General features: G+C 61.5%; 1 protein-coding gene across 4 annotated transcripts in view; it reads right to left on the bottom strand.

Annotated features, from left to right (window-relative positions):
* Positions 1-651: 651 nt before the first annotated feature.
* CAMSAP3 (calmodulin regulated spectrin associated protein family member 3) overlaps positions 652-20,457 on the bottom strand; it is a 35,671-nt gene continuing 15,865 nt past the window's right edge. Inside the window, exons 3-19 of one of the 4 annotated variants that reach the window (XM_073319249.2) lie at positions 17,259-17,393; positions 16,893-17,003; positions 16,137-16,169; positions 14,762-14,809; positions 12,707-12,845; positions 12,247-12,386; positions 11,437-11,530; positions 10,853-10,904; positions 9,492-9,568; positions 8,726-8,801; positions 6,415-8,269; positions 5,034-5,170; positions 4,555-4,781; positions 4,241-4,337; positions 3,734-3,852; positions 2,117-2,235; positions 652-1,961 (exon numbers count right to left, since the gene is read on the bottom strand). In XM_073319249.2, coding sequence (XP_073175350.2) covers positions 1,659-1,961; positions 2,117-2,235; positions 3,734-3,852; positions 4,241-4,337; positions 4,555-4,781; positions 5,034-5,170; positions 6,415-8,269; positions 8,726-8,801; positions 9,492-9,568; positions 10,853-10,904; positions 11,437-11,530; positions 12,247-12,386; positions 12,707-12,845; positions 14,762-14,809; positions 16,137-16,169; positions 16,893-17,003; positions 17,259-17,393 — 3,762 coding nt within the window. In that variant the 3' untranslated portion in view covers positions 652-1,658. The remainder of the gene's footprint in view (positions 1,962-2,116; positions 2,236-3,733; positions 3,853-4,240; positions 4,338-4,554; positions 4,782-5,033; positions 5,171-6,414; positions 8,270-8,725; positions 8,802-9,491; positions 9,569-10,852; positions 10,905-11,436; positions 11,531-12,246; positions 12,387-12,706; positions 12,846-14,761; positions 14,810-16,136; positions 16,170-16,892; positions 17,004-17,258; positions 17,394-20,457) is intronic. The other 3 variants (XM_073319252.2, XM_073319251.2, XM_073319253.2) reach the window with 3 other exon arrangements.

The raw sequence follows: 20,457 nt of genomic DNA, 5'->3' as shown, positions 1-20,457 counted from the left end.
TGCAGGGCTAGAGCCTGGGCTTGCCCTAGGGGAGGCCCTCCCCACAACTGCACCATGCCAGTCTAGGTCAGGGCTGGGGGAGAGGGACCCTTGGTTCTGGCCAGGTCCAGCCAAGCTGTCAGAGCAAGAGGGATGATGTGAGGTGGGGGGCTGGAGCTGGACTGCAGCCCAGGCAGCTTTGAGCATTAAAAGTCCCTGCAGGAGGGGGCAGTATTAGGGTTAAATATGCTGGTCAGCACCAGTTCTGACCCCCTGGACCAGCTAATACAGGGGTGGAGCAACATCAGAGCCTGCATGGGCAGTTCCTGCTGCCAAGCAGGGGGGCACAGTCACTGCAGGCCAGGAGACCAGGTCTCCATTTTCCACATGCAGCCCTTGGCTCAGGCTCTGAGCACCAGCAAGGACTGGGCCAGAGCACTGAGAAGTTTGTTTTTCCACCATAAAACCACAAGGAAAAATTTTCCATGTGGGATTCAACTGAAACCAGAAGCCTCCCCTGGGAGTCCTGTGCCCAGGCCCCCCTCTTGACTCACCCTTCCCTAAGTTGGGGCTAGAACCCAGGCTCCCTGACACATGGAGCCCAATTCCCTGGTGTGCTGGGGCAGCAGGGTGAGGCTGCTCTTCTGAGGAGGAACTAGGCAGAGACAGAAGCACCTTTAAGTTACTTTATTAAGTGACAGGGTGAGGTCCCTGCCAGCTCATTACAGCATTGCCCAGCACCCCCTCTGCCACAGGGAGCCAGCAGGCCCTGCCCCCCTTTCACCTAGGGGTCAGTGCTTGGGGGGCCCAGGGGATCACCTGACCAGGCCCAGCTCCAGCCAGCCCCTTAGAGGGGAGCAGGCCCCTCCCAGCTGGACACAGCCACGCAGGAAGGGACAGGGCTGGTAGGATAGCATTCCAGCCCCAAACAGGGGCACAGGCAGCAGCCACCTGGGCTAGGAGGGGTGGGGGGAGCTATGGGCAGAGGGAGTCCTGCTCCCTGGGGCAGCTGTAGGTGGGCTCAGGCCAGGCTGTCTCATTTCCCAGAGGCCAGGTCCCCTCCCACCCAAGGCCTGAGGCAGTGGCCCTGGTACCTAGTCCTGTGCCCAGCACCCCTCCTGCAAGGAGGGGGGAGTTCAAACACATAATTCCATGGTGACAGAAGCTTAGAAGATACAAAATAGACAAGACATGGAGACAGACAGACACCCACCCACCCCTTGTCCCCCACACCAGGCCCATCCCAACCTGCTTATCAAATGCAATTCACTATATACAAATCATTGCAAAATCATTTAAATAGCTCAATTTCTGTATAGTTATGTATAATATACACAGCCCAGGGGCCAGGCCCTGATCCACACCTCATGGAGGGAGGGGGAGAGACATGCCCCTGGGGTGCAGTCTGACATTCAGATGGTTGGGAAGGGGGCAGAGAGCAGAGTAGCCAGTCTAGGGACACCTAGCCCCTCCCCTCAGCCTAGGGTGGGGGTAGGGCCAGGCCTTACCAAGGCAGTTCTCCCCCCATGCCCTTTGACCCCATAGTTTTAGTGTATTTGGCAGTTCCCAGGATAAGCCCTTCCCCCTTTGCTGGGCCCTGCCTAGGCACACAGCCAGGGCACAGGGGTCCTGCAGCAGCAGCTGTGTGAAGGGCTTTCAACCCAGAGAGGCCAGAGAGGTTATTTAGGGGTGCCCGGCTTCTTGGGGGTGCCTGGCTTCTTGGTCTGCCAGAGGTGGCCCTGGATGGTGATGGCGTCAACGTTCATGGACATGGTCTTAGTGGGGATCTGGGTGAAGCGCTTGCGGTCTGAACTGTACTTGTAGATACCCTCAATCATGGCCAGGCTGATGGTGCGGGGACCGTAGCCCGTCAAGCGCATCAGCTCCTCCGTCTCCCCTGCTGGCGTGTAGAGTGCCCGGAACTGGCAGCTGGAGTCTCTGAACAGGATCAGGAAGTGGTGGGCTTTGCTCTTCTCCATCTCCTGGGGGGCAGAGGGGAGGTTAAGAGACCAGGCAAGCCCTCAACCCCACAATACAAGGGCCCCCTAACCCATTCACCCCCCCCAGCCACACCCCAATCACTGCCTGCTCCGGGATGGGGGAAAGTAAGAGCTGCTCCCCCCCCCCTTCCCCTCACCTCCAGGATCTTGTTCTTGTGGGGCTCGTTGACACGGCCAGCCAGACAGCAGTGTGACAGTGCGTTGTGGATGATGTGCTTGTTGGACTTGGCACTCAGCTCTTTGTACAGTTTGGGCCCTGCCAGGGAGAGTGGGTTAGAGCTAGATCCAGTGATCTAGGAACTGCCCCACCAGGCCCTGCCCCCACCCACAGGGGACCTCCCACTGGGCCCCAGCCAGCCAACAGACCAGCCCAGGTAGTTCTAATCAATGTCCAGGGGGATGGTGGTGGCAGCTAGAGGTTTTTTTGGGGGGAGGGAGGGGTCTTCAGCTGTGTACTCAGGACTGGGGAAGGCAGCAGGAGGTGGAGGCAGGTGAGAGCCTGGTGGGAAAAGGGGAGGGGTCTCAGCCATTATCACAAAGTGGGAACTTTTTAATGAATCCTCTGTGCCTCAGTTTCCCCTATATTCTGCATGTGGGAGAACTGTTTGCTCTCAGGGCAGGCTAAGAGACAGAGGTCTAAATGGCACTGAGCCAGCATGGGCCTTTAAACAGGGGTTGGCCTCAGCCAGTCCTTAACCGAAAATGTGAGAAAACAATGGTACAGGACACTGGCACCTTGCCCCAGCACCCACAGGAGAGGGATTTCCCAGCCTTGCCCCAGAGCACAGACCCCAGCTCGAAGACAAGGGAGGGGGGTGGGGGAGCATTAGCTGCTGGAAGGAGTCGGGGCTCCCACCTGGGATCTAGCCAAGGAGGTCAGACAGAGCCTGAATGTAGGGGCTTGGCCAGGCTCATGGCACCCATCATTGCTCTGGGCTGGCCTAAGATCTTCCCAGGCTGGGGTCCAGGTGGCTAAAAAACCCGACTGTTCTGACAACGCTGGGTGAGTGGCCCCGTCACCTGGGCTGAGGGGCATCGGGCCCTGCGGCGTGGACAGGTCTCTACCAGGGTCTGTCTCAGCTGGATTCGCTGGGCAGGAAGCGGGGAGGCTGTGTGGCCTGTCCTGGAGGAAGAGTGAAGCGAAGGGCTTCCTCCCCGAGACTTCCCCAGCTTGGGGCCTGGCACCTGGGTACTCAGGGATGGAAGTAGGGGCGGTGGAGGCAGAGCAGGAGAAGGAAGGGGTCTCACCTGTTTACTTGGGGATGGAGGCTGGGAGGAGGCAGTGGGATAAAGGCAAGGCGAGGGGGGAAAATGGGGCAATGGGCAGGGATCTTACCCACATACTCTGGATGGAGACAGGGTGGTAGGGGAAGGCAGGGCAGGAGGGGATCTGGAGGAGCAGTAGAGGTGTGGGGAGGCAGGGCAGGGGGGTCTCACCCTTGTACTCAGGCACAAAGCAGGGGGAGGGGTCTCTTCCATGTGCTCTGGGCTGGAGGAAGGGCAGCTGGGGGTGGGGGGGGGGTCTTACCAGGGTCAGAGGTGGGGGATGAAGGGGTGGCAGGGCAGGGGTGACTCACCCATGTACTCTGGGCCTGAGTAGGGGCAGTGTGGGAGGAGGGGGGGGGGGTCTCATTCATGTACTCAGGCACAGAGTTGGGGGAGGGCAGGGTGGGGGGGGTCTTACCCATGTACTCTGGGCCGGAGGAGGGGCAGTGGGGCGGGGGGGAAAGGTGGTGTCTGGGTGTCTGTCTCACCTGTGTACTCTGGCACAGAGGCAGGTGACGAGGCAGTTGATGCGTTCTCCCAGTCCCGCTCACGGCTCTGGCTGCCCAGCAGACGGCTGGGGGACATCAGGCCCGAGGGGGACGCAGCTCTGTGGGGCAGGGGGGCAGTTAGAGACAGGGCAGGAGTTCCAATGCAGGAGCCAGTCAAACCCCCCCTCACCCTCCAGCCCCCTGGGAGTCACCACCCCCAAAACCTTCCATCTCCATCACTGCCCCCACAGGAGACTCCACCCCCCACTCCCCCAAGAAGGGAGGAAGGACTCAAGGGATCCCCAGGCCAGCCCCCCAGCCTCGGGTTTCCCCTGCCAATGGGAGCTATGCTGCTTTCTCCCCTTGCTCCAGGCCCCTGGGAGGAGCCAGAATGAATGCTGCCCCCGACCCCAGTATCTAAAGTGGCAGAATCTGGGGGCAGAGGGAGGCCAGGCAATGGAGAAGCACAGGGGGTTACTTGCCCAGCCCACTCCCCAACGCTCTCACCTGGAGGGTCTCTTGACCATCAGCGAGTTCCCAGGCTCGTTGGCCACAGTGGAGAGGGATAGGGTCGATTGGGAGTACACCTTGCTGAGCCTGGAGCCTGGGGGGCAGAGATCTCTGTCAGACAGCACCCAAAACATTCCCCAGCCCCCCAAAAAAGCACCCCCCCCCCAAGTTAAGTCAGACTTGGCTTCTGAGCCCTCCAGGTCCTGGAGTATGGGGTTCAGCTGTGCGGGACAGCTGGGCAAGGGGTGGCCCCATGAACCCATCTCCCCCCCACACCCACTGTCCATGAACCACCCTCCCCCCAACCGTACCGAGGAGCCCCTTGACCGGGCTGCGGGCCAGGGCCGAGTCGTCGCAGAATACCGTCTTGGGCCGCCCCTTCTTGAGGGCGCGCACCGTGGTTGGCTTCTGCCGCAGCACCTTGTCCAGGTCCTCCATGAGCTTCAGCTGGTGACGCCGCAGGTACTCCTGGCGCGTGAAGTCGCCGCGCCGTGGGCTTGCTTCCTCCTCCGGCCGCGGGCGTTCCTCTGCCTGCAGCCTGGCATGGGGAGCATGGCCCTTAGGCACTGGGCTCTGCCCCAAAGCCGCCCAGCCAGCCCTGCGGCAGGGCTCCCTGCACCACCCCCACCTGGCACCAGCCCATGCTGTTCAGACCAGCCCCCCACCCCTGGGTACCTGCAGACCTGGGCTCCACCCTGATGCTGCCCAGTCATGCCCTCGTCCTAAGCACCACCCTGGCACCAGCTTCCACCCCCCTGGGTGCCACCCAACATGGGCCCCTACCCCCCACCTGGCTGCCTCCTCCTTCTGCTCCTTCTCAGCCTCCAGCCACTGCTTCCGCTGCCGCGCCTCCTCGTTGCGCCGCGCCTGGCGCTCCAGCAGGCTGGCCCGCTTCTGGGCCATCTCGTCCTCCGGCTTCTCGTCGTCCTGGGCAGGGACGGAGCTAGTGAGCGGGAGGGCCAGGGTCCGCCGGCAGCAGCGATGGGCGGCATGTGGGCACACAGCAGGCCCCAGGCACGTGGAGCACTGGCACAGCTCCAGCAAGGGCAGGGAGGGAGGGCACATCCCCATGAAGCCAGAACAAGCCTTAGTGCATCCTGGGTATCCCAGCACCCCCCAGCCCCTCACCAGCTCCACTGGCCTCAGCAAGCCACGCAGCTGAGGGCAGGGCCCAGCTATCCCAGCCCACAGCCAAGCTGGGCCACTAACCTGCTGCTTCAGAGGGAGGGGCAGGAAGCCACCCTGCTCAGGGGCAAATACTGACCATCCAGGCCTGTAACAGCAGTGGTGTTACCCAGACCAGTATCTAATCCTCAGAGCCAGCTAAGCTCCTGCCCTGGGCACTATCCTGAGGCAAGGAGTTCCCCAGGGGAACGAGTCATTTCCTAGGCAGTCCTACAGCTATGGCTTGTGAGACCCGGATGGCAGCGTGAGACCCAGGTCCCCTTGCTGCTCTCAGGTCAGTTAACCCCCTGCAGCGTCCCCCATGCAGCCCCAGCATGTGGGAGTTAATAAAAAAAAAGACAATAGCTAGACCCAGAGCCATAAAGATTCTGAGGTGCCCAACTCCCATGGACCCTACACCCCCATCCCTCCATAATGTCATGTGTTCTAGACAATAGACTCATCGTGGGAGACTCCAAAGGGTTAACTGTACAGCTGAGCCGACATCCCATAGCACTGCCCCCATATGGCCCACTGGGGCAGGAGCGACCCACAGCCGCACCCTGCCAAGACACCAGTCGATGCCATGGCACCAGACGGGCAGGACTGCATCCCAGCCAGCCCCCTGCTGCAGATCCTGGGGGAGGAGCCTGCTCAGAGAGGGCACCTGGGGGAGGCAGGGACCCAAAAACAGCAGCCCTAGGATTTCCCTACAGGAAGAAGTTGGCTGTGACCCAAGGGAGCCTGGGAGGGAGGGAACCCCACAGAACCCAGCACTGGGAAACTGGCTGGTTCAGATGACAGCACCCCTAGAGGGGAAAGGCCCCATGTCCCATTCCCTGCACCCCCCTCCCCAAAGCAGAACACTCCCAATCCAGGGGCTCCTGTGACAGGATGGCAGGTTGTGGCCGAGACAGGCTCTGGCAGGCAGTACAGCGATGGGCCGTGGGAGGGGTACCCTGGGGCAGCGGGGTGCATGGCTCTGTCCCATGTGGCCTGGCTCTCACCTTGAAGAAGAAGCCCAGGCCGGCCCGTGGCTCCATGTCCAGCACCTCGGTCAGCGACTCCTCCAGCGAGTCATCCCTGTCGCCCTCCTCAGCCTGGAGGCTGGACAGCGGGATCTCAATGAGGCTGCTCCGCCGCTCACCCGGTGAGGACACATCGCTGGTGCCGTCCCCGGACACCCGGGCACTGCCCACCCCGCTCTGTGGCACCACGGAGGCCACAGGGCGCAGGTTGCCCTGGGTCTCCAGCTCAGGGGAGTCAAGCAGCTGCTCCGGCCCAGGTGCCTCCTCCGAGAAGTAGATGGAGGAACGGGTCTGCACGGGCACCTGGCTGGGCGAGAACTTGCGCAGATGGGGCAGGGTGTCCACATTGTGGGGGGGCGTCAGCACCCGGGTCAGCGGGGGCAGCTTCAGCTCCACGGGCCGGGCATGCTTGGGACTCTTGGGGGGTGTGGGGGCAGCCTTCTTGGGGGCTGGCTGGGGCGAGCAGGGCGCGGCAGGGACGGGGGGCTTACGGGAGGGCGAGGGCGAGGAGGACGAGAGCTCCATGGAGCGGGGTGGCACGAATTCCCGGCTGGCCCGCGGGGCGGGGCCCTTGGGGGCCGGGATGACCCAGGCCTGGCTGGGCTTCTTCTCCTGGAGCAGGCGCTGCTGCTGCTGGCTCAGGCGCTGCATGTCCAGCTGCAGGGAGCTCAGCGCCGTGTTCAGCTTGGCCACAGCCCGGTTGTAATCGCCCAGGTTCTCGTCCAGGGGGGCCCCCTTGATCTCTGGCGAGAACGTCACCTGCTTCTCCAGGTGGCCCTGGCCTGGGCCCTCCTCCTCGGCCTGCGCCTGCGGGCCGCCCCCCGCGTCCTCTGCCTCCAGCCGGGCCAGCCGCTCCTCCAGCGACAGCTTGGCCTCCCCCTCCTCCCTGTCCTCCTCCTCCTCCTCTCCCCCCCCATCCCTGCGCTTGAGCTGCAGGAAGGCGCTCTTGCCCAGCCGCTGGCGGTGCTTGGCAAATATGGCCTCGATGCGCTTCTTCTGCGCCTCAATGGCGCGCCGCTTCTCCTCCAGCCGAGCGCCCAACTGGTTCATCTCGGAGCTCAGGGCAGGGCTGCGGCCAGGGCTGTCCTCGGGGGGCACAGCACCCACCTCCGAGCTCTCACCAGTGCTCTTCTGCAAGGCCTTGCCCTCGGGGGCTGTCAGCTTCTTCTTGCGCTCGGCAAAGCTGGTCATGCGCACGCCGGCGCCCGAGGAGCCCGCGCTGTCGGGCTGGGAGCTCAGCGAGCTCAGGCCCGAGGAGGTGTCGTCCTTGGTGCCAGGCGGGTGGGCGGGGTCCTCGGCGTCTGAGTCCAGGCTGCCGTCTCCAGGTGGGGTGGGGCCCTCAGCACGCCCATTGGGAGGCCCGCTGTGGAAGCGGTAGACAGCCAGTGCTGGCGTGGGCTCTGGTGCCCGGGGGGGCTTGGGGGGCTCTGGCGAATGCAGGTAGAAGCCGTCGGCCGCCCCCTCAGGGTGCAGGCGCTCACTGCTGTGGATGATCTGCAGGGCCTCCTCAATGGTGGGCAGGTCAGGGTACCCGTCTGCCAGCCCGTTCTCCACTGGGGGGCCCTCGCGCTCCGCAACCCCCTTGGCAGACAGCGCCACCTTATGCACCGTCCGGTGCGGCGCCACCAGCCCGTTGGGGGCCTCGTCCTTGGCCAGCCTCTGGGCGGCGTCCTCAGGGGGCGGGCCAGAGGAGCTGGCCAGGCAGGTGGGCACAGGTGCCAGGCTGTCTGAGCTGATGGAGCGCAGCATGCCCACGGGGTTCCCCATCACTATGTCCACGTCGCTGTCCAGCCCAAAGGGGATGCTGAACGACACGGCCTGTGACAGTGGGTGGCTGCAGGGAAAGGAGGGGTGAGGGGCTGGGCAGGGACAGGCCCTGCCCCACCATGCCCACCTCAGAGGGGAACAGGCCCCGCCCCCTGCACAGAGCACAGATGGCTGCAAGGACAGCAGGGGGCCAGAGTCTGGCTGTGCAGAAACAAGCCATGCCCGCAGAAAGGGACAGTACCCCCCCCCACCACATGTGCCAGCCCTGGCCCCTGCACAGACCTGGGGGTGAGAAGGGCTGAGCTGGGGGAAGGACCCGCCTCCCATATCCCCATCCCCACTCCAACCCCTTGCATGGAAAGCAGGGGGGAGGGAGGCTGTGGGGAGAGGGTTAGGGCTCAACAACCAAATCCCCATACTCAGTGGGTACAGGCCCCTCCCCACAGAGATCCCAAGGAACCATGGCCCAGCCCCCACACCTGCAGTGCTCCCCACCCACTCGCACTGCCCCCTCCTGCCTCACCTCAGCTGTTTCTTGCTCCAGGATTTGCCAAATCCGCCCTCCACATGGGACATTGAGGTAGAGTGGTGCATGGAACCTGGGGCGCAATGATACAGTCACACAGAACCCCCCCCAGACAGCCTGGAGCCCCCCCAAGGCCCTGGGACCTCACACCAACCCCCTGCTGTGACAGCCCAGAGCACCCCAACCCTCAGGACCCTGCCCTCTCAGATGGCCCATAGCTCGTGATGCAAAACCATTTAGGGACCTCACAGAACAGCTCAGTTCCACCCAAACATCCTGGGACCCCACCCTGCCAGCCCTCCAGGATGGCTCAGATCCAGCCCCCACCCCAGGCAGCTCAGAACCATCCACCCCCACCCCCCGAGGAACCCCACAGCTCCACCCTCTGCCCCCCTCCCAGAGGGAGCCAGAGCTTTCCCCAGCCCCCTCCACGATGGATTGGGGCAGGGACTGGGTCTATAGGGACCTGGGCTGGGGGGTTACGATGCCCCTCTCTATACCCTTCTGTGTCCAGGGGCAGTGCAGGGCCCTGAATGCCAACTCAAGGGGTTCAGGTCCAGATGAAGCAGGGTGGGCCTGGAGGTCTGTCCCCCCCACCCCCCACACACACATACCCCCTAGCTGGGGGCCTTCGCAGACAGCAGGCTTCGTTCAGGAGAGTGTGCACCAGTCTGAGGTCAGACCAGGCCTGAACCCCACACAGCCCCAGCAATAGCTGGAGCCTTCCCTGACCCCATCCCCCGTAGAGGGCAGGGCATCTCACCTAGCGAGCCTCTGAGCGGCGACTGCGGCTGCCCGCCTGGCAGGAGCGGGTGTAGGAAGCTGAACACCGGGGAACCACTGTGAGAGAAACCGCACACGAGATCACATATGCCCCTCATTTCCTCCCACACCTGAGCCCACAGGTGCCAGCTCAGCATCACCTGGCCCCAGAGGAGATGGCTGAGCAGCAACCCACAGGCACCCTGTGCCAGCCCACCAGTGGGCTCCTGGCTTTGGGTATGGGGCACATGGTGTGTCACACTGAGATGTCCACCAGGGGGAGCTCTGCCTAGGTCAAAGACTGGTAGGGGCAGTGATCTGGGGCAGAAGCCAGTCAGACTCAGACTGAATTTTACAAAATTAATTTCATTCAAGTTCTGCCCTGGCAGGAGTTCAGGAACTGAAGCTCCAGTCAGCTGTGATTCATGAGTCAGGACTCCTGGGTCCTATCCCCAGCTTCTGGAATGGAGTGGGGGCTAGTCGTTAGAGTAGGAGCGGGGAGCCAGGACCCCTGGGTTCAATACCCAGCTCTGGGAGGGCTCTGCCAGGGACCCCCACAGCTGTTTTGGGCCAATATCCTGCTCTGCAGAGACACAGGTTGGGGGGGGGGAACCCACTTAATTTAAAAAAAATCCAATTGTTGGGGGTGGGGGTGTTGGTTTTTCTTTTGGGGGAGGGGCAGCCCAGTCTCACATCCCCACTGAATGTTTCTCTTCCTGGGCGGAGGAGGAAATTGCCCCCTTACCGCTCTCCTCCCCAATCATGATACACTTGCTGCCCCTGGAGGGGGGACAAACCAGTGGCTGCAGGGGTCCACCTGGTGGGTCAGAGCTGATCCCGCCCAGGTGCTATTTAAGCTGGCAGGTGAGTCAGGGCATCCGCACGAGCCCAGCCAGGGCCTGGAAACTGGCATCCCAGCAGGTAGGTGCTGCAGAGACTCCAGCCCCCCAGCACAGCCCGGAGGAACCTCCCCCGCACCAAGGGGGTGAAGAGGGGTCAGGCTCCACAATACCTCTGCTGACCCAGCTGCGGGCCCCCAAGGGACCATGAAGGGGAGGCTGGTCCAAGACCCACCAGATATGGAAGAGTCATCAAGAGCTCAGCGGGAGGGAATGACCCAGTGCTACCACTCTGGTCAGACAGGAGTGACCTGGCGAGAGCACCCTCTAGTGCCACACTGGGGCCAGCACTGACTGGCAGGTGAGAGCGCCCCCTGCAGAGCCCCTGCAGCACAGCACCCCCTAGCCCCACACTGGGGCGATGGGGCCAGCACAGAGCAGACCTGGCCCCTCACTCACCAGCTCCTAGGGTACCCCAGCAGGACCTGCCTGCCAGGCCAGGCCGCAGGGGCGCAAGACTCACCTGTTGCTGTTCCCACTGCTGGGCGCCAGGGAGTTGCTCACAGCAGGCGGATCTGGAAGGCAGACACAGAGCGTGAGTCTCTGCCCCCAGCCACTCCTCAGGGACGGGCATAGGCGGCGTCCGCCCTGGCCATGCTGCCAGCCCCCCAGCCCCGACCTGAATGGCAGCCAAGGTCCTTCAAAGGGCTTTGCCGACACAAGGGCCTTTGTTCTGGGGCTGGGCTGAGCCAGCTCCCAGCATGCTCCACTCCCACTCCTCCCCCACCCCAACCTTGGCCAGGGAACAGCAGCTACAGCCGGGGCAAGGCGGCTGGAAGGGGAAGTCCCCCATGGCTGGGGAATACAATGAACCCCCCCACGTCCCAGAAGCGGTCAGTCAGCATGACTTCCTGTGCTGGACCCCAGGCAGGAGATTATCTGCCCCTTTCAAACAGGGCACTCCAGCCCCCCCTGCACCCAACTGTGACCGGGGGCAGGTGTCTAGTGCCAGCCAGAGGGGAGGGATTAGAGGCAGCTTTGCCCCAGGGTGATGGCTGGGGGAGAAGAGAACCCCTCCCTCCCAAACTTAGGTCAGCCCCTTGGTACCTTTGAGTCCCCCCAGCTCCTTGGGGCGCACAAAGTCTGGCTTGAGCACCTCGAAGCACAGGAAGAGCTCAGCCAGGAACACCCCAATGTTGATCTGCAGGGGTGTAGAACAGATGCTCACATGCTCCGAAGGGGCCAAAGCAATGAGACCTCCCACCCCAAGGCACCCCCTAGCCAGGAGAGAGAGGATGGACTCCGCATACCCCTCCCAGGGTGTGTGCAGACCATCAGGAGGAGCAGGGTGCCCCCCTCCCAGATCAAGGGACTCCAGGGCACACAGTCCCCCTGGCTGGGGGCACCAGTCCTGTGCGCAGCCCAGAGACGGCCCTTTGTGCCAGGCTTCACAGCACCAATTAGAGCAGCTGGAGGTGACGGCCAAGGCCTCATTAGGACCAAGCCGGGCTGTTCCGCCAGGCTGGCTAATCTGCACCCTTCCGCCTCAGTGGAGAGCAAGGGGCGCAAGCTGATGGGGCTGCAGTCAGAGAGAGATGGGCAGAGTTCCCCAGGACTCCGGAGCCAAGAGCTTTATGGTTATGTTTAACCTGGCCCCAAAGTTTGCACCAGGACAGGAGGGGTGTCCTCCCAGGGTGAGTGTGAGCCAGGCACCCCACTGCACGCAAGCACCCATGGCTCCCCTCAACAAATTCCCCGACCCCAATGGCATGACCCCCCCCCCCGCCCCAAGCTCCCACACCACCTGGGGCATGATGAACCTTTCCCACCACACCACCACCCAGGCAAGTCTCCCTTGCACAGGGCATTGCCCACATGCTGGGGACACCTTGGCTCAGGCCCCCCCATCCCACTCACCCTCAGCACTGGGGGCACATAGAGCAGGTCCTCCAATGCCAGGGGGCAGCAGCTGCCCAGGTACTTGGTGCAGAATTCCTGGATGAGCTGCAGGTTGTAGAGGCTGTCGGCCACTGACATGGTCTCCTTCAAGCACACGTCTGCAGGGAGTGGGGCATGAGTGCTGCCCCGGGGACTGCCCCCCCGGCGAGGCTCCTCACCCCTGCCCCTCCCCAAAGACTGCCTCCCGACCTATCTCCTACCTCTCCGAGGGACTGCACCTCCCCAAACCTACCCCTCCCCAGCCAGGCACCCCACCCCTGCCCCAGGGTCCACCCCTGCCAGACGTACCCCTCCCCAGCCAGGCTCCCCACCCTGCCCCTCCTGGCCCCAGGGACTGCCCCCCCAGCACAGCCCCCAGGCTGCCAACCCATCACTGCCTGGCACCCCATCCTTCGTCCAGCCCTGGATTTGAACTCACCCTCCAGACGCACCACATCAGGGCAGTAATAGTGGATGGTGGCGGCGATGGCACCCCCATTGGCCAAGTCCTTCATGCCCATGACAGATGTGAAGCAGGGAGTCTGTTTGGGCAGCACCTTGTCCTTCCGGTACCGGATCTGCCCAGAGCAGAGAGAGGGGGGTGAACAGCTTTGGGGGAGGGGGGGAATTAAAAGACAGTGGCATTGCAGACCCCTCTGCTCTACCCACCACCCTCACAGGTCAGGGGACCTCACTGCCTAGTAACCCTACCCCCTCCCATCACTCCAGCTGTCCCCAGCATGCTGGCTACAGACTCCCTGTTCTCCCAGCCCCCGCTCCCCATGGGGGTCTCTGGCTCAGCAGACCACTAATGCCCCCATTCACACCCAGCCTTGGGTTCCCCTTTCCAGGGATCTTCTTCCCCATGCCCCCAGCACCCCACTGAGAAAGGTCCACTCATCCCAACACTGCCCCCTCTCCAATATGGGCATCAGGAACAAACTTCATGCTGGGAGGGACCAGGCTCCCTCAGGGCAGGGGGGCTGTGGCTGGGATCCCATGGGGCAGAGCAGCCAGGATGAGCTGTGACCTGGGAATGCCACCCCCACACATACAGGATAGAGCACCCCCTGCTCACCATGGGGAGGAAGGAGTTTGGGAGCAGCTCAAAGTAATAGCCCTGCCCCTGCCCCTCAGTCTAGGGCTGCCCTACTACCCCACAGGCCTGGCATGGAGGGAGGAAAACAGGAAAGACTAGCTGAGGGCCCCCGCTCTGGGCCAGGACCCCTGCACCGAGAGGCCCCAGCTGGGTGAACAGGATGCCCCTTCCCATCTTGCCCTGAGGTCACGGCAACACTTGCCACTCGAGCACAGGAGACGAGACAACAGCCAACAGCCTGGCGCAGGGACGGGCACACACGAGCGTGCAACCACAGCAGGGAAGGGGCACATCCAACAGAGACAAACGGCCAGCGGGCCAGACAGACAGCCTCGGGAAGGCATGAAAAAGGAGGGGGGGAGGGGGGAGTTGTGGGATGCCCTGTTATTCCTGCTGCAATGAACCCCTGGCAGGGACTGGGGAGGGAGAGTCCCCCCACCCCCAACAACATTGCATGGGGAATCCCTGCCCCCAGCAACACACCAGGGCCCAGATGCTGCAGGACCCCAACAGAGGCGGGGGTCAGGCGACCCTATCGGAATGCAGGTGCTGTCTGGTCCAGGAGCCACCAGCTGCTCCATTACAGCCCAGTGGCCCCACGGGCCTGTGAACCAGACTCCCCCACCTGCCTGACATAGGCTGGGGGTGCAATCCATCCTGTGCTGCTCCCTTGCAATGGCAGGCCTGTTGGTGGAAAGCAGAGTCCATGGGGCTCACAGTTCCCTAGCAGAGGTGGCGATGGACACTCCAGTCAGACGCAGGGCTTCCTATCCACAGCTTCAGGCAGCTCCTCTGGGGCTGTTCAACACCTGGGCCACCCCATATCTAACCCAAGAGGGGTGGGGGCACAGTGGTGCGTATGCCAGCACAGGGAATGAAAACCTGGGACCTTCTGCACTAGGAGGGACCCCCATGGCGAGATACATGCTCTTGGCCACGGGGTGGGCTGCAGCCACTAGATGGCACCATGTCGCTAGGCCTGTCCAAAAACCCCTATCGCTCGCCAGGGGCAGCCTTTGGGGGGCAAAGCTGCCTTAGCATAGACCTGTTACATGTGACTCTATTGTACCCTGCAAAGTTGGCGGGGAGTGACGTAGCAGAGCACAGACCTATGAAAAGTTGGTGGGGGCAAACCAAGGTCTGGGGGAGCTGCCCCCATTGCCCTATACCAAGTGATGCCCCTGTCACTCATGCCACCCCATCAGGCCCGGAGGCCACTGCACTTCCAAACCTGCCAGCATGGGCAATGCCTGCTGCTGCGGGGAGATGGGCTGGGGGCAGAGGCATTGCAGGAGGAATAACCAGCCCCCTGGGCAGGGGATGGAACAGAACAAAACTAAGCTCCGTGGGTGTGGCAGACGCAGCAGCGGGCACAGGCATTGAGTGATACGTTACCACAGGAGGTTTACTCCCCGACTCCTTCAAACAAAAAGCGATGGCATGCTGGATGCAACAGCAAAGGAAAGAGAAAGCCTTGTCAATGCGGGGGCCCAGCGGCTGCCAGAGAGAGCGCCACAGGGAGGGAGCTGCTGCCTGGCCAGGCCTGTGGGGGGCACCACTCTACAGCCCTACCTTCTGGGGCACCACCCCAGGGTGGCCCTCTCCTAACATGCACAGATGCCTCCCTATAGCCCAACTAGACTGTGGGGCACCCCTCAAACCCAGTTCTAACCTAACCCTGTGGGGTGGGCACCCTCCTGCTCATAGCCAGGACCCCAGAGCGCTGGGGACCCTAACCCCTAGGGGGGGATAAGAGCAAGAAAAGAGAAGGGGGAATGTCATGTGACCAGCATGCTGCTTTTGATTGGCTGTCTGACTCCCCCACTCCTGGGTCTCTTAGCCCATTACTGAACCCAACTCTCCCCAGTGAAGCCATAGGGTACATTTTAGGGTCACAGGCTGGACAGTCCTATATACCCTTACCTGACCCTCCCCGCCCATGGATCCTGAACCTGGCAAGAACCAGGCAATGCTCCTCCCTTCCCAGCCACCAGGTGGGGATTTCCCACCCCTGCCCTCCGGCTTTTCTCAGCAGGGCAGATGCCACAGACCTGTGTGTAAGAAGCTAAGAGACCAAAGAAGGGGATGCATGGGGGGGGGGGGGGGGTGAGCAAAGGATGCTGGGATGCATTCACCACCATCTGCTGGCCTCAAGAGACAGGCACTACCCCCGAGCAGAAATCCCCCACAATGGGGTCTACGGGGCATCTTCTGCTCTGAGCCCAGCAGACTCACCACCCAAGAGATCCCCACCCAGACCATTGAGGCTGCTGCTCCCCACCCCCAAGGGACAGGATGGCATCCAGGAGACCCAGCGCTCCCCCCCCATGGGCCACGCCCAGGCACCCTCCCACAATGCTCTGGGCCACCACCCCTTCCAGAGTAGGAACTTCCCTCAATGCTGGGGCCTCTCCTCATCACCCCTCACTGGGGCTGTCCCCCACACAGTGCCCTTGGGCCTGCCACCTCTCCACCACCACCCACACAGGGGCCATCCTTCTCACAGTGCTCTGGGGCCTGCCGCCTCCCCACCACCACAACTCCCCACACAGGGGCCATCCTTCCCAGTGTCCTTGGCTTGCCACCCCCCTCTCCCTTCCCCCCACAGGGGACATCCTTCCCACAGTGCTGGGGGGCCCCAGCATCCTTTGCTCAGGGTGGGGGGGGGTCTCCTGGCATGCAGACCCACATCCAGCAGCGCTGGCAGGACACAGCCCCGGTCATCAGAGTTGACACGGGGGAGGGGAGAGTAAATAAACCACCCACTTACAGGAACCAGTTTCCAGTACCACCTGGTGGGACACTGACGCAGAGGAAGGAGAAAGGCCACAGGAAGGAGGAGAGAGAGACGCAGAAGAGAAGAGTCACACAGCGAACCTGCATGGGCCCACGGGCAGCCACGCAGGGGTCACGCCAGCTGCCCCAGGGCAGCACCACAGCAAGGGAGGGCAGACTGCATGCCCAGCAGTGGGGGAGGGGAGCTCCCTCCCCTGAGTGCAGGAGGGGGGCATGGAAATGCCCCCCACCTCTGCTCATCCCCAAGCACGAAGCTGCCCCTTGCTTACCCAGCAGCCACCAGGGCAGCACAGGGAGCACCACCCAGAGGGGGAAGCATGGGGTGAGAGGGGAGCAGAGAGACTAGGATCCATCACCCCCAGGAGGTCAGAGCACACAGAATCCCCCCCGCACCCCCAACACACACACAGATAGAGAGAGCACAGCCAAGAAGGGGACATTCAGCAGCAGACTTGAGGATGGACAGTGGGGGACCCCCCTCTCCCAGCAGGGCAGGAGAGGGCAGGTATCCCCTGGGGATAGGTTCATCCATGGCCTCCAGAGACCAGCCACAGCCCCTCCCTGAAGGAGTTAATGCCACCAAGCCCCGGGAATACCCCATGGCCCCACCACACCACCCACCATGGTGCAGTGGCCCTGCCCACTCACCCTGCTTCGAGTTAGAGGGTCCCACACAAACCCCCTCATTCCCCCCATAGGAAGACCTCAGCACAGTGCTAGACAGACCCACCTTGGGGCCGCTTGTTGGGGGCTGGGCCTGGGCCTGGGCCTGGCCCTCTGTGCCAGGTGCTGGCTGCTGCGAGCCCTCACGCTCTGTGCTCTCCTGCAACTTGCGGTTCACCTGTGGGGGTAGGGACAGATTAGTCTGTGCTGGGGCAGGGAGAGCCCCCCAGCCTGGAGAGAGCCCCTCCCCCCAATGCTACAGGAAGAGGGTAGCTTGACAGGGGCTCGAGGGCCAGAGTCTCTAGGGTGGAAAGAGACCACTCCCAGTGTCAGATGGGGGCGCCCACTCAAAGCAGTGTCCTGGGAACAAGCATCCCAAAGTTAGGGAGCACCAGGGGCCATGGCTCCCCTCACAGTTCCCCCAATATCGTACCGTGTCCACCCAGCAGAGGAGCTTCTGCTCCCAGGAACCAGTACCCAGATCAGTGCCCGGGGGGGTGCTCAGCGAGTGGGTGGATTCCACAGCAAAGGCTATCATCAAGGAGTCAATCACTGCCAGGTGTGCACCCTGCAGGGAGAATGGACCATCAGACACTGCCCCCGAGACCCCATCACCAGCCCCTGCCCCTGCCCCCACCCCAGCATGCTATCCTGGCCAGAGACCCTGCCCCAGCCCCCCATGGAGAGACAGAACTGTCAGACACATCCTCGCCTGCTATGCATCCCAACCTCATGACCCACTCCAGAGAGCATCCCTCTCTGCCAGGCCCACAGCTGGGTCCAACCCAGAAATTCCCCACACACACACCAGCCCCTCCTAACATGCCCCTGACTGGCTGTGTCCCCTCAGGCAAACCCCTTCAGCCTCTGTGCCTCCGTTTCCCCCTCATCAACATGGGGCTAGTGACTCTTCTCCCCCCACCAGGAGAGCAACAGGGCTCCCCAGCACCCGGGGCTGTTGGATTAGCCAGCTGGAGCCACTAATATGAACCCGTGAGAGCGAGGGGGCGGGAGGGCAGGGCCCTGCTGGGCTGACAGGGTCCCAGGGTTCACACCAGTGCCACAGACCTCAGGCAGAGGAGCCCATGTGCCCCAGGAGCCAGCCCCCACTTCTCTGCCAGACAGGGGTAATAGGATCCTCACACAAGCCAATTATCCCTGGACAGATCCCCTGGCATCCCATTGTGGCTAATGTTTAACCCGATTAGCGCAGCTCCGACCCTGGTACCGGTGCTCCCAGCTCCCCCACGGCCACAGCCTGTGAGGAATCCAGCCGGCTGTTGCTTAAGAGAGCAGCTCGTCAATCATTAACATGAGCCCATCCCCCATAGGGCAGGGCACAGGCACCAGCGTGGGTGCAACAGAGGCCCCAATGGCAGTGCCCACACCAAGCCTAGAGACTCCAGTGTGCATTGGGCTCCCCTATTCCTATCTCCCATCCCAGGGGGTTGGATCCCAGACATACGGGGCAGCTCAGGTCAGGCTCCCTGGAGAACAACTGGGTCAGACGGAGCCTGCCCGGAAACCCCCAGCGAGTGGGGAAGAATCCAATTAGCCAGGCCTGGGCTGAGCAGGGGCAAATTGGGGTGTGTTATGCCAGTATCGCCTAAGAAGCTGCCAAGGGCAGAACCACGGGGGGTGGGCGGGGGTGGGCAGTGCAGGACACAAGGAACACTCGCCTTCCTGAAGAAGGCAGCCCAAGAAGGGTTTGTTTTGTCTAGGCCACGAAGTTAAACAGGGCAGCTAACACCCCTTGACCTGACTCTCAGCCTTCCCTGGCCCAGACAGACGTGTGGGGGAAGAGGAGAGAAAGAGAGGGGCTTTTGTGACAGGGATTTGGAGAGGCTGACTAGAAGAAACACCAGTTGGGTAATAGAGATCAGCCCCAGATAGCCTGCGGAACTGCCTGCCACTGGATCTCAGCGGGTCAGAGAAGGAGCCAGATGTTTTCTGTAAGCAGTGGGACAGTGGCAGCTCCATTAGCTGGGAGAGATGCTCACAAGGGTCATAAACCCTCACACCCACTTAAGGCAGACCCAGACCCAACCCCCAGCTGAGTCCCCAACAGGGAGAGAATTTCCTCCCATGCAAGAGGTAAAGAGCCCCCTGCCCATGAGGGGTCTGTTACTGGCCAGCATCAGCCACGAGGGACCAGCCCAGACACATGATTGCTATGGCAGAGGTGGAGAGTCTGCACTAGGAAGAGACACTCTATAAGCCCTCACAGCCAGGGCCACTGGGCCAATGCCCCCTCTAGCCTAGGCTATGCAGTGTGGGAGAGGATGACAGACCAGTGCAGTCTTGCTAGGCAGACTGGCTCTCCCAGCCCTGTGGGATTTAGGGATGGGGATTACAGCGCCATGGCAGCATGGGCCTGGCAAGTCTCCCACGAGGACGGGGATCAGGCACTGCTCTGACAGGGCATGGGGCAGCCTGGCCAGCTAGGGCAGCAGCTGGGATTGGAGGGAGTCATTCTCCTTCCCCACAGCCATGGAGCCTGTCATAAATATAAAGGGAAGGGTAAACACCTTTAAATCCCTCCTGGCCAGAGAAAAAACCCTTTCACCTGTAAAGGGTTAAGAAGCTAGGATAACCTCGCTGGCACCTGACCAAAATGACCAATGAGGAGACAAGATACTTTCAGAGCTGGGGGGAGGACAAAGGGTCCTCTCTGTCCGGACCAGAGCAGGAATGCAGGTCAGAACTCCTGTAAAGGGTTAATAAGCAACCTAGTTAGATGTGTGTGAGATTCTGTTTTGTTTAAATGGCTGATAAAATAAGCTGGGCTGGATGGAATGTATATTCCTGGCTTTGTGTCTTTTTGTAACTTAAGGTTTTGCCGAGAGGGATTCTCTATGTTTTGAAGCTGATTACCCTGTAAGGTATTTACCATCCTGATTTGGATTGGCCATCCAAGAAGGCCAATGGCATTTTGGGCTGTATAAGTAGGGGCATAGCGAGCGGATCGAGGGACGTGATCGTTCCCCTCTATTCGACATTGGTGAGGCCTCATCTGGAGTACTGTGTCCAGTTTTGGGCCCCACACTACAAGAAGGATGTGGATAAATTGGAGAGAGTCCAGCGAAGGGCAACAAAAATGATTAGGGGACTGGAACACATGAGTTATGAGGAGAGGCTGAGGGAGCTGGGATTGTTTAGCCTGCAGAAGAGAAGAATGAGGGGGGATTTGATAGCTGCTTTCAACTACCTGAAAGGGGGTTCCAAAGAGGATGGCTCTAGACTGTTCTCAATGGTAGCAGATGACAGAACGAGGAGTAATGGTCTCAAGTTGCAGTGGGGGAGGTTTAGATTGGATATTAGGAAAAACTTTCTCACTAAGAGGGTGGTGAAACACTGGAATGCGTTACCTAGGGAGGTGGTAGAATCTCCTTCCTTAGAGGTTTTTAAGGTCAGGCTTGACAAAGCCCTGGCTGGGATGATTTAACTGGGAATTGGTCCTGCTTTGAGCAGGGGGTTGGACTAGATGACCTTCAGGGGTCCCTTCCAACCCTGATATTCTATGATTCTTTGATTTTACAGATGTGATTCTTTTACTTTCTCTTTAATTAAAATTCTACTTTTAAGAACCTGATTGATTTTTCATTGTTCTTAAGATCCAAGGGTTTGGGTCT

Source organism: Lepidochelys kempii, chromosome 20 (genome assembly GCF_965140285.1).
Source record: "Lepidochelys kempii isolate rLepKem1 chromosome 20, rLepKem1.hap1, whole genome shotgun sequence".
In the NCBI taxonomy this organism is placed as follows: Eukaryota; Metazoa; Chordata; order Testudines; family Cheloniidae; genus Lepidochelys; species Lepidochelys kempii.
Note: the sequence above shows the minus strand (reverse complement) of the source record. Positions and strands in the feature narration are given on the sequence as shown.